The following is a 23,815-nucleotide window of genomic DNA, read 5'->3' on the forward strand; positions in this document are numbered from 1 at the left end:
TGTAGTATGCTGATTTTAAGTCCTTTGTGTATAGGCCAAGGAGTGGGATAGCTGGGTCAAATGGTGTTTCCATTCCAAGCTTTCTGAGGAATCTCCACACTGCTTTCCAGAGTGGCTGCACTAATTTGCAACCCCACCAACAATGTATGAGTGTACCTTTTTCACCACATCCTCGCCAACACCTGTTGTTGCTTGTATTCTTGATAATCGCCATTCTAATTGGGGTGAGATGAAATCTTAGGGTAGTTTTGATTTGCATTTCCCTTATTACTAGGGATGTTGAACATTTCTTCATATATCTGTTGATTACTTGTACATCTTCTTCTGTGAAGTGTCTGTTCATTTCCTTAGCCCATTTGTTGATTGGATTATTTGTATTCTTCGTGTAGAGTTTTTTGAGTTCTTTATAGATTCTGGAGATTAGCGCTCTATCTGAAGTATGGTTGGCAAAGATATTCTCCCACTCCGTAGGCTCTCTCTTCACATTTCTGATAGTTTCCTTTGCTGAGAGAAAGCTTTTAGTTTGAATCTATCCCAGTTGTTGATTCTTGCTTTTATTTCTTGTGCTATGGGAGTCCTGTTAAGGAAGTCTGATCCTAAGCCAACAAGTTGAAGGTTTGGACCTACTTTTTCTTCTATAAGATGCAGGGTCTCTGGTCTGATTCCGAGGTCCTTGATCCATTTTGACTTGAGTTTTGTGTAGGGTGAGAGATAGGGGCTTAATTTCATTCTATTGCATATGGTTTTCCAGTTTTCCCAGCACCATTTGTTGAAGAGGCTATCTTTCCTCCATTGCATATTTTTGGAACCTTTGTCTAGTATGAGAAAATTGTATTTATTTGGGTTTGTGTCCATGCCCTCTATTCTGTACCATTGATCTACCTGTCTATTTTGGTACCAATACCATGCCGTTTTTGTTACTATTGCTTTGTAGTAGAGTTGAAGATCTGGTATTGCAATACCCCCTGCTTCGCTCTTGCTACTGAGGATTGCTTTAGCTATTCCAGGTTTTTTATTCTTCCAGATGAATTTCATAATTGCTTGCTCTATTTCTGCAAGGTACATCATTGGGATTTTAATTGGAATTGCATTGAATCTGTATAGCACTTTAGGTAGTATAGCCATTTTGACAATATTAATTCTGCCTATCCAGGAACATGGGAGATCTTTCCATCTTCTAAGGTTTTCTTGAATTTCTTTCTTTAGTGTTCTGTAGTTCTCATTGTAGAGGTCTTTCACCTCTTTTGTGAGATTGATTCCCAAGTATTTTATTTTTTTCAAGGCTATTGTGAATGGGGTAGTTTTCCTAATTTCTCTTTCTGAAGATTCATCACTTATGTATAAAAATGCATTGGATTTATGAGCATTGATCTTGTAACCTGCTACTTTACTGAATTCACTTATGAGTTCTAAAAGTTTTCTGGTGGAATTTCCAGGTTCCTCTAAATATATAATCATGTCATCAGCGAACAGGGATAGTTTGAGTTCTTCTTTTCCTATTCGTATCCCTTTAATTTCTTTGGTTTGTCTGATTGCTCTGGCTAGATTCTCAAGGACGATGTTGAATAGAAGCGGTGAAAGAGGGCATCCCTGCCTTATTCCAGTTTTTAGGGGGAACGCTTTCAGTTTTTCACCATTTAGAATGATATTAGCCATGGGCTTAGCGTAGATTGCCTTTATAATGTTAAGGAATGTTCCCACTACCCCAATTTTTTCTAGTGTTTCGAGCATGAAGGGATGCTGTATTTTATCGAATGCTTTTTCTGCATCTATTGAAATAATCATGTGATTCTTAACTTTAAGTCTGTTGATATGGTGAATGACATTTATTGATTTCCGAATGTTGAACCAACCTTGCATCCCTGGGATAAAACCCACTTGATCGTGGTGCACTATCTTTTTAATATATATTTGTATGCAATTTGCTAAAATTTTGTTGAGAATTTTTGCATCGATGTTCATTAAGGATATTGGTCTGAAATTTTCTTTTCTCGATGTGTCTCTGTCTGGTTTAGGTATCAGGGTGATATTGGCTTCATAGAACGAGTTTGGGAGGGTTCCCTCCTCTTCTATTTCATGGAATAGTTTGAGGAGTATTGGAATGAGCTCTTCTTTCAAGGTTTTGTAGAACTCGGCTGAGAACCCATCTGGTCCCAGACTTTTTGTTGTTGGAAGGCTTTTGGTGACTTCTTCTATTTCATTACTTGAAATTGAACTATTTAAATTGTGTATGTCCTTCTGGTTCAGTTTAGGTAATTCATATGTCTCTAGAAATTTGTTGATGTCTTCGAGGTTTTCTGTTTTGTTGGAGTATAGATTTTCGAAATAGCTTCTAATTATGTTTTGTATTTCACTCGTGTCTGTTGTGATGTTTCCTTGTTCATTCCGAATTTTAGTAATTTGAGTTTTCTCCCTCTTTCTCTTTGTTAGTGTGGCTAAGGGTTTATCAATTTTATTTATTTTTTCAAAGAACCAACTATTTATTTTGTTAATTTTTCCAATTGTTTCTTTTGTTTCGATTTCGTTGATTTCGGCTCTGATTTTAACTATTTCCTATCTTCTACTACTTTTGGTATTGGTCTGCTCTTCTTTTTCTAGCGCTTTGAGCTGTAGTGTTAAGTCGTTTATTTGTTGATTTCTACTTCTTTTTTTGAATGCACCCCATGAAATAAATCTTCCTCTAAGTACTGCTTTCATAGTGTCCCAGAGATTTTGATATGATGTGTCTTTGTTCTCGTTTACTTCTAAGAATTTTTTTATTTCCCTCCTGATGTCTTCTGTTATCCATTCATCAAATAATAGTGTATTATTTAATCTCCAGGTATTGGAGATGTTTTTTTTTTTTATTCTGTCATTTTTTTCTAATTTCAATCCATTATGATCTGATAGAGTACAAGGTAGTATCTCTATCTTCTTGTATTTGCTAACAGTAGCTTTGTGGCATAAAATATGGTCTATTTTAGAGAAGGATCCATGTGCTGCTGAGAAGAAAGTGTATTCGTTCTTTGTTGGATGGTATATTCTATATATGTCCGTTAAGTCTAAATCGTTGATTGTGTTGTTGAGATCTATAGTTTCTTTATTCAATTTTTGTTTGGACCATCTATCCAGTGGTGAGAGAGGTGTGTTAAAATTGCCTAGTATTATTGTGTTGTGGTCTATTTGATTTCTGGAATTGAGAAGGATTTGTTTGACGTACGTGGATGAGCCAATGTTCGGGGCATAGATATTTATGATTGTTATGTCTTGCTGATTTATGCTTCCCTTAAGCAGCATGTAATGTCCTTCTTTATCCCTTCTGACTAGTTTTGGTTTGAAGTCCACATTATCTGAAATGAGGATGGATACTCCAGCTTTTTTGCTGTGTCCGTGTGCATGGTATGTTTTTCCCCATCCTTTCACCTTTATTCTATGGGTGTCTCTTTCTATGAGATGAGTCTCTTGCAGGCAGCATATTGTTGGATTTTTCTTTTTAATCCAATCTGCCAGTCTGTGTCTTTTGATTGATGAATTCAGGCCATTGACATTCAGGGTTATTATTGTGATATGATTTGTATTCCCAGTCAATTGACTCATATTTGTTTTTGACATGATTTGGTTTCTCCTTTATTTGGCTATTCCTTTAGGCTAGCGCCTCCTGTTGCTGATTTGCATCGTTGTTTTTCATCTCTTCCTCATGGAATATTTTGCTGAGAATGTTCTGTAATGCTGGCTTTCTTTTTGTAAATTCCTTTAGCTTTTGTTTATCATGGAAGGATCTTATTTCATCGTCAAATTTGAAGGTAAGTTTTGCTGGGTATAAGATTCTTGGTTGGCATCCGTTTTCTTTCAGGGCTTGGTATATGTTGTTCCAGGCCCTTCTAGCTTTTAGGGTCTGGATTGAAAAATCTGCTGATATTCTTATTGGTTTCGCTCTGAATGTAATTTGATTCTTTTCTCTCGTGGCCTTTAAAATTCTGTCTTTATTTTGTATGTTAGTATGTTTATAGATATGTGCTATCATTATCGCAATAGATTTTAGAGCATTCTTATCACCTTAAAAATAAACCCCATATTCTTTTTTTTCCCTTTATTTTATTATTGTAAACAAATGGGATACATGTTGTTTCTCTGTTTGTACATGGAGTAAAGGCATACCATTTGTGTAATCATAAATTTACATAGGGTAATGTTGTTTGATTCATTCTGTTATTTTTTCCCTTCCTCCCCACCCCTCTTTTCCCTCTATACAGTCCTTCCTTCCTCCATTCTTGCCCCCCTCCCTAACCCTAACCCTAACCCTAACACAACCCCTCCCACCCCCCATTATGTGTCATCATCCGCTTATCAGAGAGAACATTTGACCTTTGTTTTTTTGAGATTGGCTTATCTCACTTAGCATGATATTCTCCAATTTCATCCATTTGCCAGCAAATGCCATAATTTTATCATTCTTTATGGCTGAGTAATATTCCATTGTGTGTGTGTGTGTGTGTGTGTGTGTGTGTGTATATATCACAGTTTCTTTATCCATTCATCAATTGAAGGGCATCTAGGTTGGTCCCACAATCTGGCTATTGTGAATTGAGCAGCTATGAACATTGATGTGGCTAGGCCAAGGAGTGGGATAGCTGGGTCAAATGGTGGTTCCATTCCAAGTTTTCTAAGGAATCTCCACACTGCTTTCCAGAGTGGCTGCACTAATTTGCAACCCCACCAGCAATGTATGAGTGTACCTTTTTCCCCACATCCTCGCCAACACCTGTTGTTGCTTGTAAAACCCCATATTCTTTAGCTAACACCCATTTGCTCTTCTATACCACTCCTTTGCCTTCTGTAGCTGTAAATTTCCTTGTTCTGGACATTTCATATAAATGGAATTACAAAATATGATCTTTTGTGACTTTTTTAGGTTTCATCCATATAGCAGCATGTTTCAGTACTTCATTTCCTTTTAAGACCAAGTATTATTTCATTGTGTTGATATAAATAGTGTTGATGGAAGTTTTGGGTGTTTCCATCAATGACTTATAAATAATGTTGTTATAAATTATAAATGTGTGAAAGCTTTTGTGTGGGCATCTTTTTATTTCTCTTTGGTATATATACCTAGGAGTAGAATTGTCCAGAAGGTACCGTTGCCAGGTTATCAAGTTTCACTTAATAAGTACTTGATAAATATTTTTTGAATGAATGAATGGGGAAAAGTATGGTATAGCAAACAAAAATTCTTGTTTGAAAAACAAGTTTAAATCAAAAGAGTAATCTTAAACATGCATATTTTGAAGAAATATGTCCAAAAGTTAGTAATTATATTCATTCAGATAAAATTGTTCACTTGTCAAGTTCATAAGAAAATGCTTCCAATAAGTGAGTATTAATAACTTCATTTAATTGCTTAAAAATAATTGTTTTTGAAACCTGTCTGAAAGAGTAACATATTCTTTTATAGATTGATTTGTCTTCAGTGCAAAAAGCACCTTTTGAAGAACTTTTTCCAAATATCAGCAGTTATGTTAATTCAAATGAAATTATTCCTGTGTCAAGTTTGCAAGAAAATTCTTCAAATGAGGTAGCATTTTCAATTTTTTCTGCAATTACTAAAAGAAATTATTGTTCTATTTTGCATACTAGATATTTTTTATATGAGTCACTAGGAGAAATCCATAACTCAGTTAAGGGTAACATCATTTACATGCATCTCAAGAAGGACCCATACCAGATTTCCAAATATTTCTTCAATTGTGTGTGTTTCATTTTTATTCTGTTGACAGAATCTTTTGAAGTTTTAAATTTCATGAAGTCTAATTTGTCTATTTTTTCTTTGGTAGCTGTACCTTTGGTGTCATATGAGGAAATCATTGCTAAATCAAATGTCATGAAGCTTTTTCTTGTTTCTGCAAAGTTTTGTTGTTTTAAGACTTACTTTAAGTATTTGATCCACTTGAATTAATTTTTTATATGATATTAGTAAGGGTCCTGCTTAATTATTTTACATATGGATACTCAATTTTACTAGGTCTCTTCATTGAATAGATTATTCTTTCCCATAGGGTACCAAGTAAACTTGTCAAAAATCATTCAAACAGCTAGACATGGTGGTGGTGTACACCTGTAATCCCAGTGACTCAGGAAGCTGAGGCAGCAGAACTGATAAGTTCAAAGTCAGCCTCAGCAACTTAGCAAGGCCCTAAGCAATTTAGCAGGACACTGTCACAAAATAAAAAATAAAAGAAAGGGCTGAGGATATGGCTCAGTGGTTAAGCACCCTTGGGTTCATTCCCCAGTACCAAAACAAACAAAAAAAAAACAAGTAACAAACAAACATCATTCAAACATAAATGTGAAGCTGGCTTATTTGCAGTCTTCCCTATTCCACAGGACTGTATGTCTGTCTTTTGTGGGGGAACATATTGGGAATTGAATGCAGGAGTGCTTTGTCACTAAGCTACATACCCAGTTCTTTTTTTATTTTTTATTTTGAGGTAAAATCTCACTAAGTTGCTAAGGTCCTTGCTAAGTTGCTAAGGCTAGTCTCAAACTTGCAATCCTCTTGCCTCAGTTTCCCCAGTCACTGGAATTACAGGCATGTACCACCACTCCCATCTAAATGTCTGTCTTTATGCCAGCACCACTGTTTGGGTTACTGTAGTTTTGTAGTATGTTCTGAAGTCCTCCTGTTTTATTATTCTTTCTCAGGATTGTTTTGGCCTTTGGGGGTCCCTTGAGATTCCATATGAATTTTTGAATGGGTTTCTCTGTTTCTACCAAAAATATCTTTGGGATTTTATAGGAATTGCATTGAATCTGTAGATCACTGTGGATAATAATGACATTTTAACAATATTAAGTCTTTCAATCCATGAACATGGGTTTCTATGTATTATCTCAAATTTCTTTTAGCAATGTTTTGTTGTTTTTATTGTATAAGTCTTTGTATAATTTCTTTGGTCAATTCTAATTACACTTTTTGATGCTATTATAAACATAATGATGTTTTTAATTACCTTCCAGATTTTTCCAATATGTGGAAGTACAACTAATTTTTGTTGGTGACTCTGTAGCCTGCTATGTTCATAAATATGTTTATTCTGACAGATTTTTAATGGAATCTTTAGAATTTTCAACATATGAAATTTTATCAACTGTGAACAGAGATAATTTTACTTTTATATATGTAATAGACACCAAAAGTAATTGTTATTTTGCTTAAACACTATCTTTTTAAAAGTTTTGAGTATGAGGGGCTGGGGTTGTGGCTCGGTGGTATAACACTTGCCTAGTATGTGTGAGGCACTGGGTTCGATTCTCAGCACCACATATAAGTAAATGAATAAAATAAAGGTCTATCAACATCTAAAAAAATTTTTTAAAAAAGTTTTGAGTATTTATTCCTCTGTATGGACCCACATTTCCATTTGGTATCATTTTTCTTCTCCGTAAGGGATTTCCTTTAACATTTCTTAAAGTGTGGATATACTAGTGGCTAGTTCTTTCAGCTTTTTATAATTAAAAAGTCTTTGTTATTGCCTTCATCTTTGAAAATTGTTGTTGTTATCTTTTGAATATGAGGTGTCCTCCAAAATCTGTTGTGTTAGGCAGTGCAGAAATGTTCAGAGGTAAAATGATTAGATTACAAGCACTGTAGCCTCATTAGTGGACTAATCCATTTGATTGATTCATAATTTGAAAGGACTACTATGTGTAATGGTAACAGGTAGGATATGACTGGAGGAAGTAGGTCACTGGGTGATTATTTTATCCTTGAGGATTATTTTGTTTCTGACTCCTTACATTTTCTCTTATACATACTTTCTCTCTTCCTCTCCTCTTCTTTCTTTTCTTTTCTTTTTCCTTTCATTCTTTCCTTCCTTCCCTCCATCCCTCCCTCTTCCTCTCTTCCTTCCCTCCTTCCTTCCTTCCTTCTCTCCCTTTCTCCCTCCCTCCCTCCCTCTCTTCTCTCCTCTCCCACCATCAGGAGCTGAATAGCTTTTCTCCACCCTGCCCTTCTGTCATGATGTCCTGCATCACCCTGGGCCCAGAGCAATAAAAGTCAGCTAACAGAAAGAACTTCTGAACCCATAAGCCCAAAATAACCTTCTCTAAGTTGTTCTTATCAGGTATTTTGGTCACAGCAATGAAAAGCCAACTAAACAGTTGTACTTGATGTAGATTTCTAGATTGACAGTTTTTTATTAAAATACTTAAAAAATGTTGCCCTAGTCAGGTGCAAGGGTACATGCCTATAATACCAGTAGCTTAGGAGGCTGAGGCAGGAGGATTTCAAGTCCAAAGCTAGCCTCAGCAACTTAGCAAGGCCCTAAACAACTTAGTGAGACCCTGTCTCTAAATAAAATATAAAAAGGGCAGGGAATGTGACTCACTGGTTAAGCTCCCCTGGATTCAATACCCGCTTCCAAAAAAAAAAAAAAAAAGTTGCCCAAGAAATCTAGCATTATACTTATCTTTGTTCCTCAGCACATTAGCATTTATTTTTTTCCTCTGTCTGATTTTAAAATTTAGCCTTTTTCAGTAATTTTGAGTAATTTGATTATGATATATCTTGGTATAACTTCCTGCTATTTTTAATTCTTCAGTTTCTTGAGCAACTAGGATCTCTGATCTTGTTTTGCTTTTTCTTATAGTCAAGTTTAGGAAGTTTTCAGCAACTTTTCCTTAAAATTAAAATGTCCTTTCTGTGCCCCTTCCTTTCCTTTGATGACTCCTGTTGCCCATTTATTAAATGTATATTGTCCCATAGCTCACTCATATTCTTTTTATTTAAAAAATATTTTTTCTTTCATGTTTTCATTTTGGATAGTTCCTTTTGTTGTCTTAAAATTCACAGTTTCTTCTATAGTGTTCAATATGATGTCAATCCCTTTCAGTGTATTTTTCATCTCATAGTTTTCAGTCCCAGAAATTCATTTTAAGTCTCTTTTATCTTTCTTGTCTCTATTTAACTTTTCAAACACATGGAATATTAGCTAGCTCTTTTAATGTTCTTCTCTGATGATTCTATCATTCATGTCTGCTCTGAGTCAGGTCAATTATTAATTGATTTTTGGTCATGTTTTTCTGTTTTTTTTTTCCTACATGGAAATCTGATTAGAGTATAATATTAATAGATGATTTTTTCTTCATATCTTCTTGAGCTTTCTTCTGAAAGAAACTTAAAAACTATTTGATTCTTTCAGGCCTTCCCTTTAAGGTTTGTTAGTCAGGTCTGGAGTTGTTCAGTCTAGGACAATTATTCTCCATGACTAAAGTATGACCTTCCTGAGACTTCAACTCAATCTTTTATGAATTATGAGGTTTCCCAGACCGGCATGTGGGATCAGACACTTTTCTCACTCCTGCATCAGCACCAATGCTAATCTTCCTGATCTTTTCAGATGTCTTTTTTTCCTGTCCTCAGGTAGTTCCATAAGTATGCCTTGATCAGTATTCTACTGATTCTTAAGCAATAACTACATAATGATGAGGCAATTCATCATGAAGATAAACAAATGTCAGTGTATATGACCCAACATTGGAACACCCAAATATATGAAACAAACATTAACAAAACTGAAGGGAAGATTATGCCACAGAGCAACTCTTAGCAATACAAAAAAATGGAAATACTACCGTGCATTCTATCAGATCATTACAGAATGAAATTAGAAATTAACAATAAAATAAAAACTAGAAGCTACTCCAACACTTGGAGACTAAATAACATACTATTGAATGACGAATGGATAGCAGAAGAAATCAGGGAGGAAATAAAAAAAATCTTAGAGGTAAATGAGAACACTGATAGAACATATCAAAATCTCTGGGATACCCTGAAGGCAGTGCTAAGGGGAAAGTTCATTGCATTGAGCTCATTCATTAAAAGAACAAAAAGTCAACAAATAAATGGCCTAACATTATATCTCAAAGCCCTAGAAAAAGAAGAACAAATCAAATGGAGTTGGAGAATATCATTGCTAAGCAAAATGAGACAAACCCAAAAAACCAAGGGCTGAATGTTTTCTCAGATAAGTGGATGCTGATCCATAATGGGGGAGGAGAGAGGGATGAATGGAGGAACTTTGGATTCGGCAGAGGGAAGTGAGGGGAGGGGAGGGGGTGTGGGGGTAAGAAGGATGGTGGAATGAGACGGACATATTACCCTATATACATGTATGATTGCACGACCAGTGTTACTCTGTACCATGTACAGCCAGAGAAATGAGAAGTTGTGTTCCATTTGTGTACAGTGTGTCAAAATGCATTCTACTGTCATATATAACTACTTGGAACAAATTTTGAAAATAAAAAACTGAAGGAATAGCAATACGACAATAGTAGATTTCACTTTCAACTATGGAAGAACATCCAGACAGAAGATCAGCAAGGAAATATAGTAGACTTAATACTAACAAGAAATATACAGAACATTTTGTCTAACAGCAGCATATTCTTCACAAGGACACTCTAGAATAGATCACTTCAGGGTACAAAACAAATCCTAACATATTTTAAAAGATTGGAGTAATCTCAAATATCTTTTCTGACAATAGTGGTATAAAATTAGAAACCACACAAACAGTAGAATTTTTCAAAAATTCACAAATATGTGGAAATAAAGCAAAGCAGTCTTAAACAACCAATGGGTAAAGAAAGGAAACAGAAGGAAAATCAGGAAGTATATTGAGACATAGAAAAATGGAAACAACATACCCAAACTTACCAGATGCCATAAAATAATTCGAAGGTGGAAAATAATAGTGATATGCCTATGCAAGATAAAATGAACATTCTCAAGTTAACAACCTTTTCCACACTTCAAGGAACTAGGAGAAGAACAAACTTAAGTCCAAAGTCAGAAAAAGGAAGAAAAATAGAGTTTAGAATAGAAGTAAATGAAATGGAAAGTAGAAGACAATAGAAAAGGCCAATAAACTAAACAGAAATAAATTTAACCAAAGAAGTAAAAACTCTATACACTGAAAACTGTAAGCTATTGATGAAAGAAATTGAAGAAGACAGATAAGTGGAAAGATATCACATTTCATGGATTAGAAGAATTAATATTGTTAAAATATCCACACAGCAAAACAATCTACAGATTTCATGCAATCTTTACAAAAATTCCAATGACATTTTTTACAGAAATAGAAAAGGTAATCTTAAAATTCACATGGAACACAAAAGACCCCAAATAGCTAAAGCAATATTGAGCAAGAAGAAGAAAGCTGGAGATATCACACTCCTGGTTTATTTATTTTATATATTTACTAATTTTATGTACTTTTTGGTACTAGGGACAGAACACAGTGGTGCTCTACCACTGAACCACATGCCCAATTGTTTTTACTTTTTATTTTGAGACAGGGTCTTGCTAAGTTGCTTAGGCCAACCTCAAACTTGCAATTCTCCTGCCTGAGCCTCTGGTGCAGTTGGGATTACAGGCATGTGCCACAGTACCTTCCACATGTCCCAGTTTTAAATTATACTTCAAAACTATAATAATCAAAACAGTATGGTACTAGTATAGAAAAAGGCATAAGTCAATGGAACAGAATAGAGAGCTCAGAAATAAACTCAGGCATATGTCCTAAAGTAATCTTAGGGGCATCAAATGTATACAATGGGGAAATTATAGTCTTTTCAATATATTAGGAAAACTGGATATTCACATGCAAAAAGAACTTGGATCCTTGTCTTATACCAAATACAAAATTAACTCCAAATGGACTAAAAACTCAAATGTAAGATCTGAAAATCTTATGTTCCTTAAGATCCATAAAGTTCCTTGAAGAAAATTGGGGAAAACTTCTTGATGTTGGTCTTGGCAATGATTTTTTTGAATATGACAATCGCACAGGCTACAAAAGAATATATAAGCAAATGAGACTTCCTCAAACTAGAAATAAATGTTCTGCTTAGCAAAGGAAATGACCAACAAAGTGACAAGGCAAGCTACAAAATGGGAGAAAATATGTGTAAACCATATGCCTGATAAGGGGTCAACATCCACTCTATAAAAGGAGCTCATGAATCAATGATCAAATAACTGGGTTTAAAAATGGTCAAAGGACCTGAATAGACATTTTTCTGAAGAAGACATACAGATGATCCACAGTGACATGAAAAAGTGCTCAACATCACTAATTGTCAGGGGATGGAAGCAAAACCAAAATGGGATTTCACCTCACAAGGCTATTATAAAAAAGACAATGGGTAACAAACATAGGTGAGGGTATAGAAAAAATGAAACCCTGTACACTGTTGGTTGGTATTTAAATTCCTTTAGTTATTATGGAAAATAATATGGGGTTTAAAAATTAAAAAATAGAACTACCATACAGTCCAGCAATTCCAATTTGGTATATATACAAAGGAAATCAAATCAGTGTCTTGAAAAAATATCTGTACCCCCATGTTTACTGTAGCATTATTCACAATAGCCAAGATATGTGAACAGCCTAAGTGTCCACAGATGAATGGGTAAAATGTGACATCCCCGTGGTGGAGTATTATTCAACCATTAAAAATCAGGAAATACTGCTTTCTTCAACCTGTTTGGACCTGTGGGATAGTGTGCTGAGTGAAATAAGACAGACATAGAAAGACAAATACTATGTGATCTGACTTGTGTATAGAATCTAAAAATGTCAAACTTATGGAAGCAGAATAGAAGAGCAGTTTCCAGGGGTTGGGGAAGAGGAAAAGTAGAGAGATAATAGTCAAAGGATACAAACTTTCAGTTACAACATGAACAATTTCTGGGGATCTAATGTACAACGTGGAGACTATAATACTGTATTCTTCACTTAAAATTTTATAATAAACCAGATTTTAAGTGTACTTACTACATACACACAAACAAGAAAAGGTAACTGTGTTGCAAGTTGCATTAATTAATTTGATTATGGTAGTCAGTAAACAATATATATGTATACTAGATCAGGTTATGCACCTTGAATATACACAATTTGATCTATCAAATATAATCCAATAAAGCTGGAAAATAAAATTAAATTATTATAATAAAATGAACACTTAGTACACAACTTTCCTAAACAAAATATTGTCATTTGTTTTTGTACAATTATTAACATGTATCATTGTTTATTCTAGTATTCATCACCAGTTTTCTTCCCTCATGAGTTCTTTACTTTCATTTATTTCCTAGTTAGGGTGTGTCTGAATGCAAAATTTTCATGAAGAATACAGTGTTTTTGTGACTCTTATTATCTGAGAATTTCTTTGTGTCTGTACAAAGGAAAGGTAAGTGAAGTACAATAATCTTAGGTTGCAAATATTTCTTTATAGAACTCAGTAGACATTGTTTTATTGTATTTCATAGGTTTCTTGTTACAAACACACATACAAATACCCAGATAGCATGAACCAAAAAGGGAAAGGGTAGGAAGATTTTTCAGTTCATAAATGGGAAGAATCCAGAAATTCAGTGGATCTTGTTATAAATTCCTCCTGAAATGTCCAGGTGCTTTTATGATCATTTTTATTTTGTTTATCTCAGCTTTTATTGGCTTTATTTTCTTGGGCTTCTACTGCATACAGGCTTTCACCATCTGCTGTGGTTTTTTTTTATGATAACCTGGATTGAAGGGGAGAAGTTTGTATGTGTACGTGTATTTCAGTCCTAGTTAAGGACCTACTTAGCTTTACCTGAGTCACATGCCTATCCCTTGGATCAACTGTCCTTCTCAAAAAAATGGCAAACTAACTGAATAAGCCTGGACCTCTTGCCCACTTCTGTGGTCAGGGAATGAGGTTTATAAACAAAAGGAAGATGAGAATCTTGCTGAGCAGACAAAACTAGTTATCCATGTCCATTATGATTGTTTGTTAGTATTTGGTGTTGAAGAAACTATGAAATCAGCCTAACAATGTATCACAAATGAGGTGGCTTCTTAAAATAACAGGAATTTATTTTCTCACAATTCTAAAAACTGGAAGTCTGAAATCAAGGTGTTAGCAATGCCATATTTTCCCCAAACCCACCAGGGGTGAATCTTTCTTTAGATGCTGTTAAGACACAGGCATTTCTTGTCTTAGGACATCATAACTCCAATCTCTGCCTCTCAACTTCACATGCCATCTTTCCTCTTTGTTTGTGTCTCTGTGCCTTCATATAACATTTCCCTCATGTGTCTATCCATGTCCAGATTGTCCTCTTCTTAAGAGAATGCTGGTTATATTAGATTTAAGGCCAATCTAATGACCTTGTCCAAAGGTCAATCTACAAAGGCCCTATTTCTGAATAAGGTATCTTGGGTAAGTACTGGTCGTTAGGGCTTCTGCCTATCTTTCTGGGGGGAGAATATAATTTATCCTGTAACACTTGTCTTCTTATTTTTCTGTAGAATCAATCCTAAACTCTTTGTAAGTTGTTTATATCACTTTTAATCTACAGATACATCACATTTCAACTTATTAAAGAAGTGTCTACTGCACTCTTCTGCCTTGTTCTAATAATAGCATACTGTTTCCCTCTGTGCTTCCGCGTATCATCCTGGGATCTCCATATACCATCTTCCTGGTGATTTCCTTTGCAAACCTGTTTCTCCTATTCCATAGCTTTTTATTTTTGCATTGTTTTAGTGAAACTAATATACCCATTAGCTTTCCTGGCATGGAAATTGAGGGCTTTCATTACTGAAACTGCTTTTATTCCATGTAAGATCAAAATTATCTATTAATTTAAAGTTTATTAGAACATGTCCCTCTGGGTCTGATGTTTTATTTGTGGGAAGAGTAATCCCAGATTTAATTTCTCTGTAATGTTTTGTCAAATCTCTATTTCTTCTTTGGTTTTAGAAAGTCATTTATTCCTAGGAATTGATACATTTTGTAAAAAGCATTCAATCAATATCATAAAAGTTGTCTATATTTTTCTATTTTTAAACTTAGTATATCTGTATCCATGACTTTTTTCATTCTAAATACTTCTCCTATTTTTAAAAAATTAGTCTTATGAAAGTTTTGTTCATTTTCTTAATCTATGGGATTGTTAATACCCTCTATTATATCTTTACCTTGTATTGATTCCTGCTCTTATCTTTATTGACTTCTTTCTTATATTCTCATTGGGTTTACCTTACATATTTTTCAGTGCTTATTTAGTTGTATCAACAAGTTTAATATGTTATCATTTAAGTATTTTTGAATTGCATTATGATTTCTCCTTTGACCCAAGAGTTCCCTTAGAAATGTGGATTTTGAAAAATTCCAAGTGTGTGAGAACTCTTTATTTATGTTTATTGTTCACTTCTAATTTAATTACATTGTGGTCAGAGAAAGTGGTCTGTACATAGTATGGATCTCTGAAATTTGTTGACAGGTGTATTATGGCCTAGTTCATGATTGATTTTTATTAAATGTTTACTATATTTGAAAATAATATTTATTTCTGCAATTGTTGATATGTGAAGTTTCTCTGAATCAAACTTGTTAATTCTGTTTTCCAGTTTTTAAATGTCTTCTCTGGTATTTTATCTGTTTGAGTCATCAATAAGAAAGAATAATGTGTTGAAATTAGGCACTATAATGATGGCAGATTTGTTAGCTTCCTCCTGTGGGCTTATAAATTTTTGCTTTGTGTATTTTGAAGCTATTTTATTGACTTCAGGTACATTTTAAACTGTTAAAGTTTTCTTGTGAATTGTCCTTGTTTTTATTTTTTAGCAAGTCTCTTTGTCCCTCATAATGTTTTCTTTTGTTTTCAATTCTGCTTTTTGTCTTGTATAAACATTGCTACCCTACTTTTCTCTATGTACTTGCTTGGTATATCTTTGTCTTTTCTTTTATTTTCAATTTTATCAAGTTCTTTTATTTTGAGTCAGTCTCTTGTAAATAGCTGGATTTTCACTCTAGTGAACTTTATTGTCTTTTAGTAATAAAGTTTAGTCTACTTACATGGATTATGATTGTTAATATATTTGGACTTGTTTCAATTATATTTATTTTTATTTCTTTTTATCTATTTTTATATGATTCCTTTTCCTTAACAATTTTTGGTACATTAAACAAACTTCTTAATTTTTTTATTCCACCTCTCCCCTTGTTGTTTTGGAATTTATACTTTCCTTTTTGTTTTATATCATGACTATCCTTAAAAATTTATCAACTATATTTAAGTTAGTAAAGTCTAAAGATTAAACAGTAACTCAGTTTTGTTGCTGAAAAGTTTCAAGGACCTTAGAACACTTTTAAGTCAAATCATTCTTTTCCCGCTTATGTACTTTTGTTTTACAGTATTTTGGTTCTATTCTTTTAAAAGTTATAATCATCATCAACATCATCATAATTAATTTATTCAGTCAATGTTCATTTAAATTACATATATTTATATTTGCTTACCTTCTTGCCTTTTTTTTTTTTTTTTTTTTTTGCTTTTTAATTATTTATTTTTTTGTTACTAGGGATTAAACCCAGGAGGGCCTTACCACTAAGCTACATCCCCAGTGCTTTTTATTTTTTTATTTTTATTTGTTTTTTATTGTAAACAAATGGGATACATGTTTTTTCTCTGTTTGCACATGGAGTAAAGGCATACAATTTGTGTAATCATAAGTTTACATAGGGTAATGTTGTTTGATTCATTCTGTTATTTTTTCCCTTTCCCCCACCCCTCCCACCCCTCTTTTCCCTCTATACAGTCCTTCCTTCCTCCATTATTGCCCCTCTCCCTAACCCTAACCCTAACACTAACCCCTCCCACCCCCCATTATGTGTCATCATCCACTTACCAGCGAGATCATTCGTCCTTTGGTTTTTTGAGATTGGCTTATCTCACTTAGCATGATATTCTCCAACTGCATCCATTTGCCTGCAAATGCCATAATTTTATTATTCTTTATGGCTGAGTAATATTCCATTGTATATATATACCACAGTTTCTTTATCCATTCATCAATTGAAGGGCATCTAGGTTGGTTCCACAATCTGGCTATTGTGAACTGAGCAGCTATGAACATTGATGTGGCTGTATCTCTGTAGTATGCTGATTTTAAGTCCTTTGTGTATAGGCCAAGGAGTGGGATAGCTAGGTCAAATGGTGGTTCCATTCCAAGTTTTCTAAGGAATCTCCATACTGCTTTCCAGAGTGGCTGCACTAATTTGCAACCCCACCAGCAATGTATGAGTGTACCTTTTTCCCCACATCCTCGCCAACACCTGTTGTTGCTTGTATTCTTTTTTTTTTTTAAGTATAAATTATTTTTTATTCTGTAGCACCTTTATTTAGTTTTTGTTTGAATTATCTATGTAATATTGACAGGGGTATGTTAAGGTTACCGAGTATTACAGCGTTTTTGGTCTATTTGATTCTTTTTTTAAATTTTTTTTTTATTTTATTGTAAACAAATGGGATACATGTTGTTTCTCTGTACATGGCGTAAAGGCATACCATTTGTGTAATCATAAATTTACATAGGGTAATGTTGTTTGATTCATTCTGTTATTTTTTCCCTTCCCCCCACCCCTCCCACCCCTCTTTTCCCTCTATACAGTCCTTCCTTCCTCCATTCTTGCCCCCCTCCCTAACCCTAACTCTAACCCTAACACTAACCCCTCCCACCCTCCATTATGTGTCATCATCCACTTATTAGCGATATCATTCGTCCATTGGTTTTTTGAGATTGGCTTATCTCACTTAGCATGATATTTTCCAATTTCATCCATTTGCCTGCAAATGCCATAATTTTATCATTCTTTATGGCTGAGTAATATTCCATTGTATATATATACCACAGTTTCTTTATCCATTCATCAATTGAAGGGCATCTAGGTTGGTTCCACAATCTGGCTATTGTGAACTGAGCAGCTATGAACATTGATGTGGCTGTATCTCTGTAATATGCTGATTTTAAGTCCTTTGTGTATAGGCCAAGGAGTGGGATAGCTGGGTCAAATGGTGGTTCCATTCCAAGTTTTCTAAGGAGTCTCCACACTGCTTTCCAGAGTGGCTGCACTAATTTGCAACCCCACCAGCAATGTATGAGTGTACCTTTCTCCCCACATCCTCGCCAACACCTGTTGTTGCTTGTATTCTTGACAATCGCCATTCTAATTGGGGTGAGATGGAATCTTAGGGTGGTTTTGATTTGCATTTCTCTTATTACTAGAGATGTTGAACATTTTTCCATATGTTTGTTGATTGCTTGTAGATCTTCTTCTGTGAAGTGTCTATTCATTTTTTTAGCCCATTTGTTGATTGGATTATTTGCATTCTTGGTGTAGAGTTTTTTGAGTTCTTTATAGATTCTGGAGATTAGTGCTCTATCTGAAGTATTGTTGGCAAAGATTTTCTCCCACTCTGTAGGCTCTTTCTTCGCATTGCTGATAGTTTCCTTTGCTGAGAGAAAGCTTTTTAGTTTGAATCTATCCCAGTTATTGATTCTTGCTTTTATTTCTTGTGCTATGGGAGTCCTGTTGAGGAAGTCTGGTCCTAAGCCGACATGTTGAAGATCTGGACCTACTTTTTCTTCTATAAGATGCACTGTCTCTGGTCTGATTCCGAGGTCCTTAATCCATTTTGAGTTTAGTTTCGTGCATGGTGAGAGATATGGGTTTAGTTTCATTCTGTTGCATATGGATTTCCAATTCTCCCAGCACCATTTGTTGAAGAGGCTATCTTTTCTCCATTGCATATTTTTGGCCCCTTTGTCTAGTATGAGAAAATTGTATTTATTTGGGTTTGTGTCCGTGTCTTCTATTCTGTACCATTGATCCACCTTTCTATTTTGGTACCAATACCATGCCGTTTTTTGTTACTATTGCTTTGTAGTAGAGTTGAAGATCGGGTATTGCGATACCCCCTGCTTCACTCTTTCTACTGAGGATTGCTTTAGATATTCTTGATAATCACCATTCTAATTGGGGTTAGATGGAATCTTAGGGTAGTTTTGAGTTGCATTTCTCTAATTACTAGAGATATTGAACATTTTTTCATATGTTTGTTGATTTCTTGTAGATCTTCTTCCTTGAAGTGTCTGTTCATTTCCTTAGCCCATTTGTCGATTGGGTTATTTGTATTCTTGGTGTAGAGTTTTTTGATTTGAGTTCTTTATATATTCTGGAGATTAGTGCTCTATCTGAAGTATGATTGGCAAAGATTTTCTCCCACTCTGTAGGCTCTTTCTTCGCATTGCTGATAGTTTCCTTTGCTGAGAGAAAGCTTTTCAGTTTGAATCTATCCCAGTTATTGATTCTTGCTTTTATTTCTTGTGCTATGGGAGTCCTGTTGAGGAAGTCTGGTCCTAAGCTGACATGTTGAACATTTGGACCTACTTCTTCTTCTATAATCTGCAGGGTCTCTGGTCTGATTCCGAGGTCCTTAATCCATTTTGAGTTTAGTTTCGTGCATGGTGAGAGATATGGGTTTAGTTTCATTCTGTTGCATATGGATTTCCAGTTTTCCCAGCACCATTTGTTGAAGAGGCTATCTTTTCTCCATTGCATATTTTTGGCCCCTTTGTCTAGTATGAGAAAATTGTATTTATTTGGGTTTGTGTCCGTGTCTTCTATTCTGTACCATTGATCTACCTGTCTATTTTGGTACCAATACCATGCCGTTTTTTGTTACTATTGCTTTGTAGTACAGTTGAAGTTCTTGCCTTTTGATCATCTTTCTGAAATAATTTTTCTTCTTTCTGAAATTCATCATATAGATTAATTTCTTTAGCGAAGATCTTTGGTAGTATATTGTCTCAGGTTTTTAAAAATACCCTTAATTTTTGAAAGAATTAAAATACCTCTACTTCTTGAAAGATAGTTTTTTCTGGATACACATTTCTATGTTAAGAATACTTTTTTATCTGCTCTTTGATGGTATCATTTCACTATATTCTGACATATATATTGCAGTTGCAACTTTCCTTTTATATTCAGGAAAGGGTTAACTCAAGAAGTTTGCACATTTTCAAGGTCCACAGGGCTGTCTGTGGCCAGGTCCCAGAGAGATGACCTCTGAGCTCTTGAAGTATTGTGCCTGAGGTCTTGGACCATGCTAGATGGTTTATGCTAACCATGTGATTTATGGTAAATAGCAGATTTCGATGCATGAGACTTTAAACCATCTTGTATTAGTTTGACCTCTAGGGACTGAGATATGAGTAGATAAAGTCACTTATGTAGGCACTGCATGCCTGTGACTGACTCCACACAGAAACCCAGACATCAAGGCTTGCTGAGCTTCCTTAGTTGGCAACACTTGATGTATGGGAGAATTGAGTCCTGTCTGTGTGACTGTACTGAATGAGAACAACTGAAAGCATATCTTCCTGGATTTGGCCCTATGTGCCTTTTTACTTTGCTGATTTAAATCTGTATTCTTTTACTATAATAACCTTAAACTGTGAGTATAACAGCTTTTCTGAATTCTGTGAGTCCTTCTAGCAAATCATTGAGCATAAGGTTGGTCTTGAAGACTGATATAATATATCTTTTTCTGGATTTTTTTGGGGGTACTGGGGATTGATCCCACAGGTGCTTTACCAACTGAGGGACATCTTCAGCCCTTTTTATTTTTATTATGAGGCAGGGTCTAATTAAGTTGCTTAGAACCTAGCTGAGACTGGCCTTGAATTTACAATCATTCTATCTCAGCCTCCCAAATTTTGGGGGTTATAGGCATGTGCCAGTGTCCAGCCCTGGATTCTTTCAAGGTTTCTTAATTTGGGTGTGGTATAATTGTGCATTATTTTTGTTTGCCATTCTTTATTAATTCTAAAATTTTTACTTGGGATATTAGGATTCCTGAATCTTTGGATCCATGTTATTCATCAGTTTGAGAAAATTCTCAAGTGTGATCTATTTTATTTTCTCTGAAATGATAATTAGCATATGTTAGGCCTAATTTGATCCTCTCTGTCTTTTGTCCTTTATTTAATATTTTTCATTTATTCATTATATCATGGGTAATTTCTTCAAAAATTCCCTCTTCATCTGTGTCCATTCTGCTGTTTAAATTTTCCATTGAATTTTTTATTTCAACAAATTTGTTTTTCATTTCAAATATTTCTCATTGTTTCTTCTTCAACTCTGCTTTTAGTGCCTGATAGTCTCTTTTTGCTTGTTCATCCTAGATATTTCAGTTGTTGATTCTTTAGTTTTATACATTACTATTCCATTCTAATTTGGCAATTCCAACAACTGATGTCCATTGTTTGATATACAGTCTTATACTTGGTAGCTTAAGTTCTCATAAGTTTGGTGCTTCCTTTATTGTCATTATAATCAAATTTTAGGAAGAGGCAAAATGTATTTTTGAATTATTCAGAGCAGAATCCAATTCTGACCCTGACCCTAAATCTGCTCATTTATTCATGTGATCGTATTGGTAAGATTTTTATAAACCTAAATTGGGGGTTCCCATCCTCCTAAGAGGGTATGTGTCTGTTTCTACTACAATAGCTATAACAAGGACTGGATATCAATCTGGAAGCACTCTAGCCATCTTAAGTATTTTTGTTTGGTGCCAGAATCTCAGTTATCCTTTTCTTCCTTCTGCCCCATTTATAGTGCTCTTGTCTGAGCCCAAAACTCATGGCATATGTTCAGTGGCTAGGCTGGGTCTTGCAGTCACTGTGAAGTTCAGAAGTATTATCAACTTCACCTGATTCAGAAGAAAGGGGTGAAGTGCAGGCTGGTAGAACCGGTAGATGCTTCCAAGTGCCAGAAGAATGAAAAATAAGCAGGAAAACACCAGATACCTACCACAGAGGATAAAATAAATTTTATAATTGAAGAGGTTTCCATATAGACTTTAATTGAAATAGGAAAAAACTTTGATAAATATGTATCTTCTGAGTTCTAACAAATAAGATATGCCACTTCTAAAAAATATGGTATTTATTAATTCCAGAGACTGCTTGATAGGAAATTGTCCAAATTACTTGAGTTGAAAGGTTGTGGAATCAAGTGGTTGACTCAGAATTAAATTTAAATTTGCATTTCAATTCATTAAATCATACAAACTTTCCCATTTTGGAGTGCTTGAATTTCAACTCCACATTTACTTATTCTCTATACTTATTACATAAGTTATCCAATCTCTCTGAAACTAAATGTCTTCATTGTAAAATAGGGATAACAATCTGTCTTTCTTAGTTCTTGTATTAAATAAACAAATGTTTTAGAAATAATGTCTGGAGTGGAGTAAACATTAAATACTTGCTAGTTTTAATATCTATGGAATATGGATATCGAGACTATTTGTATTTGAAATAAAGTAACATGAAAATATGGTACTTGGAGGAATTATATAACTCCTTTTTTTTTCCTTTTTAGATTTCTCCAAATACATCAGAAATTTGTTGTATTATTAGGGCATCACCAGGAACAAGACAAATGAAAAATAAAGCAGTTACTGTAAAGAAGAAACATTCTCCTCCTAAAGATATTACTCAAGGTACTGTACTATAAATGCAAAGCAAACTTTCTGGATTACAGAATTTTTTTTCATTGTAAATCCCCTGTGTACATGGGAAATTTGGTTATAAATTGTATTCTGAACGTTCTTGCACACAAGGCAAATGGTAAAATTATAAACGTCTGATCAGGTTTAAGAACTTGATTAAAATATTTTTAAAGACAATTTAACATTTGAAAAAATTAGCTTATAACATTGACTTAAAATGTGTTTATCTAGGATACTTACTCTTATAACAATTTGAAATTTCATGTTGTTTGGGTTTCAATTTAGAAGCGTTCTTTTTAAAGATATGAAAAAGTTTTTACATTCACCTAACATTGGTTGAGTACTTCCTCTGTGAAAGGCACTATGCTAAGAACCTTATCATCTCATTTATTTCTCACTATTACTTCACTATTAAGACTCTAAAGTGGTATGCGTTTGTCTTAGATCTACCAAGCGTTGGAGAGGAATTCAATTTTTCACAGCTTTTAAACTAAAAATTATTATTATTTTTTATTCTCCTGAATGTCTACTCAGTGGAACCTTGGAAACTTTTGTGAGCAAGCAGCCAATTAAGCAACTGAAATTTAATGTATTATGTAGAGTTTCAATTCATCAAAGTTGTTCACTCTTTATTTTTGTCCTCCACAGTACCTGCTTTGAGCATTTTCTAAGTCTATAGGGATCTCTTTTATTTATTTTTGGTACCAGGGATTGAACCCAGGTGCACTTAACCACCAAGCCACATCCACAGTCCTTTTTTATATTTTATTTAGAGACAGGGACTTGATGAATTGTTTAGGTCCTCACTAAGTTGCTGAGGCTGGGTTCCAACTCAAGATCCTCCTACCTCAACTTCCCAAGTCACTGGGATTACAGGTGTGTGCCATCACGTCTGTAATAAGTTTCTTGAATACTTAATTCAGTACTACTCATTGGACACTTAATAATTGTTTTAGTTAGGGTTCTCCAAAAAAATAAATAAACAAACAGAAGCAATAGGAGATAGACACGTACACAGACCAGCTCATAGAGGTAGAGAAAGATACAGAAATAGATATGGAAATAGATACATAGAGAAATATGTAGATATATGAGAGGGTATATTTATGGGAATTGGTTTACATGATTATGAGGGCTACAAAGCCCTGTGATGTGCCATCTGCAGCTGAAGAATCAGGGAAGCTGGTGGTATAGCTGAGTCAGAGTCAAGTTCTGCCAACTAGGGGAATCAATGGTATAACTCACAGCTAAAGACCTGAAAAGCTGGGGGCTGCAGGTCCAAGTCCCAAAATCTGCCAGTCTCTAAGTCAGAGACTTACCTGAGGCTAGGAATAGATGATCATCCCACCTTCAGGAGAGAGAGAATTTGCCTTTCTTCTATCTTTTTGTTCTATTCTGACTCTTAACACACAC

At 34.6% G+C, this 23,815-nt stretch overlaps 1 protein-coding gene across 1 annotated transcript in view; it reads left to right on the forward strand.

Annotated features, from left to right (window-relative positions):
* Positions 1 to 23,815, forward strand: part of Meikin (meiotic kinetochore factor) — a 103,260-nt gene that overhangs the window by 71,320 nt on the left and 8,125 nt on the right. Inside the window, exons 10-11 of the mRNA XM_047554798.1 lie at positions 5,432 to 5,551; positions 22,273 to 22,393. Coding sequence (XP_047410754.1) covers positions 5,432 to 5,551; positions 22,273 to 22,393 — 241 coding nt within the window. The remainder of the gene's footprint in view (positions 1 to 5,431; positions 5,552 to 22,272; positions 22,394 to 23,815) is intronic.

Source organism: Sciurus carolinensis, chromosome 6 (genome assembly GCF_902686445.1).
Source record: "Sciurus carolinensis chromosome 6, mSciCar1.2, whole genome shotgun sequence".
Taxonomy (NCBI): domain Eukaryota; kingdom Metazoa; phylum Chordata; class Mammalia; order Rodentia; family Sciuridae; genus Sciurus; species Sciurus carolinensis.